General features: G+C 45.0%; 1 protein-coding gene across 1 annotated transcript; it reads right to left on the bottom strand.

The window, feature by feature from the left end:
- Nucleotides 1–606: 606 nt before the first annotated feature.
- LOC308283918 (histone H1-like) lies at nucleotides 607–1,212 on the bottom strand (the record flags this gene model as incomplete). Its single annotated transcript, XM_080724434.1, has 1 exon — nucleotides 607–1,212. The coding sequence occupies one exon, from the start codon at nucleotides 1,210–1,212 to the stop codon at nucleotides 607–609; it is 606 nt and encodes a 201-aa protein (XP_080580560.1).
- Nucleotides 1,213–1,514: the final 302 nt, after the last annotated feature.

A 1,514-nucleotide genomic window follows, 5' to 3' on the forward strand; every position in this document is an offset into this window, starting at 1 on the left:
TTGTCAATGTACATTTGGTGTTACTGAATACATGCCTAATACACCCTCTGGGCCATGGCTTTTTTTCGACTCTCAAGAAGTTTAAACGTTTGTATTGTCACAGACATAACCTAAATAAAGTTATAATAATTCATCAATAATTAAGTATTAATACGGAATTCTTGTCTCGTTTATTTGAGGTGGACCAGGGTTACTGTCTATAATAATGTATATGATTCTGAACAACAATGGTAGTAGGCTAATAGCTACTATTCAATACCAATGTTGAATTTGAACCAACACATACTAGTCAGGACAATGGCGAATCTAATAGTGATTTATGGATTAACAAAATTAGGTCATAGGAGAGGTGGGTGGGTTTGCAAGCTCTATAGCTTAAGTGAGAGAAATGTCCATATTCAAAATGTAGGAAGTTAGGCTGTGGTTATCTTTATTAACTTTGTCATAAATACATTTATGTCGTGTCATTAATTATTTGTGAGTGGCATTAGACCATTAACACAAAGACAGGTTATTATTCCAGCATATAAAAGTTAGGAAGCTCTTATAAAATAAAGTGGTTGGCTCTTAAAAGAGCCTTTTGTGGGTAGAGATGAACCAGATGATTTACTTCTTTTTGGGGGCTGCCTTCTTTGCTGCCTTGGGTTTGGCAACCTTCTTTGCTGGAGCTTTCTTGGCTGCTGCGGGCTTCTTAGCCACTTTCTTGGGGCTCTTGGTGGCCTTCTTGGGGCTTTTAGCTGCTACTTTCTTGGCGGCAGGCTTCTTGGCTTTCTTGGGTGATTTCTTGGCGGCTGCGGGCTTCTTTACTGCCGCCTTCTTGGGCTTCTTAGCCGCTGCGGGTTTCTTGGCGGCAGCGGGCTTCTTTGCTTTAACTGCCTTCTTTGCAGCGGGCTTCTTCGCCTTCACCGCCTCTGCCTTCTTGTTCATCTTGAAAGAGCCAGACGCGCCGGTGCCTTTGAGCTGGACCAGGGTGCCTTTAGCGACCAGGCTCTTAACGGCGATCTTGACGCGGGCCTTGTTCTTCTCCACATCGTAGCCGCCGGCAGCCAGAGCTTTCTTGACGGCAGCCAGAGACACACCGCTCCGCTCCTTGGAGGCGGACACGGCCTTGACGACCAGCTCAGCGACGCTGGGGCCGGTCTTCTTGGGGCGGGAAGCTGCCTTCTTCTTGGCGGCCTTGGCCGGGGCTGGAGCTGGTGCTACTTCTGCCATTGTTCTTTCCTCAGTAGTTTATCCTTCCTTCCCTAAAGTCTGTCAGACTGGTGCTGAACGCTCAGAAGGGGCTGGACTTAAACACCACATGAGAACCATGTAGAGACAACAGACACACCTCTTGTCTAGGTGGCTTTATGTGCCATGTGTGTTTTCTCCACGATTAAAACAAGATATATCAAACTACAGTGTGTATTATTTAATGCAACAAAGAGCTGAACACTTAGCACACATGTGCCTTTTTGTCACAAATATATCTGAGAAGAAAACTGCGATCTAGTTTTTAAGTGATAGGCTTAAAA

Source organism: Nannobrachium achirus (assembly GCF_963921795.1).
Source record: "Nannobrachium achirus genome assembly, chromosome: 4".
Taxonomy (NCBI): Eukaryota; Metazoa; Chordata; class Actinopteri; order Myctophiformes; family Myctophidae; genus Nannobrachium; species Nannobrachium achirus.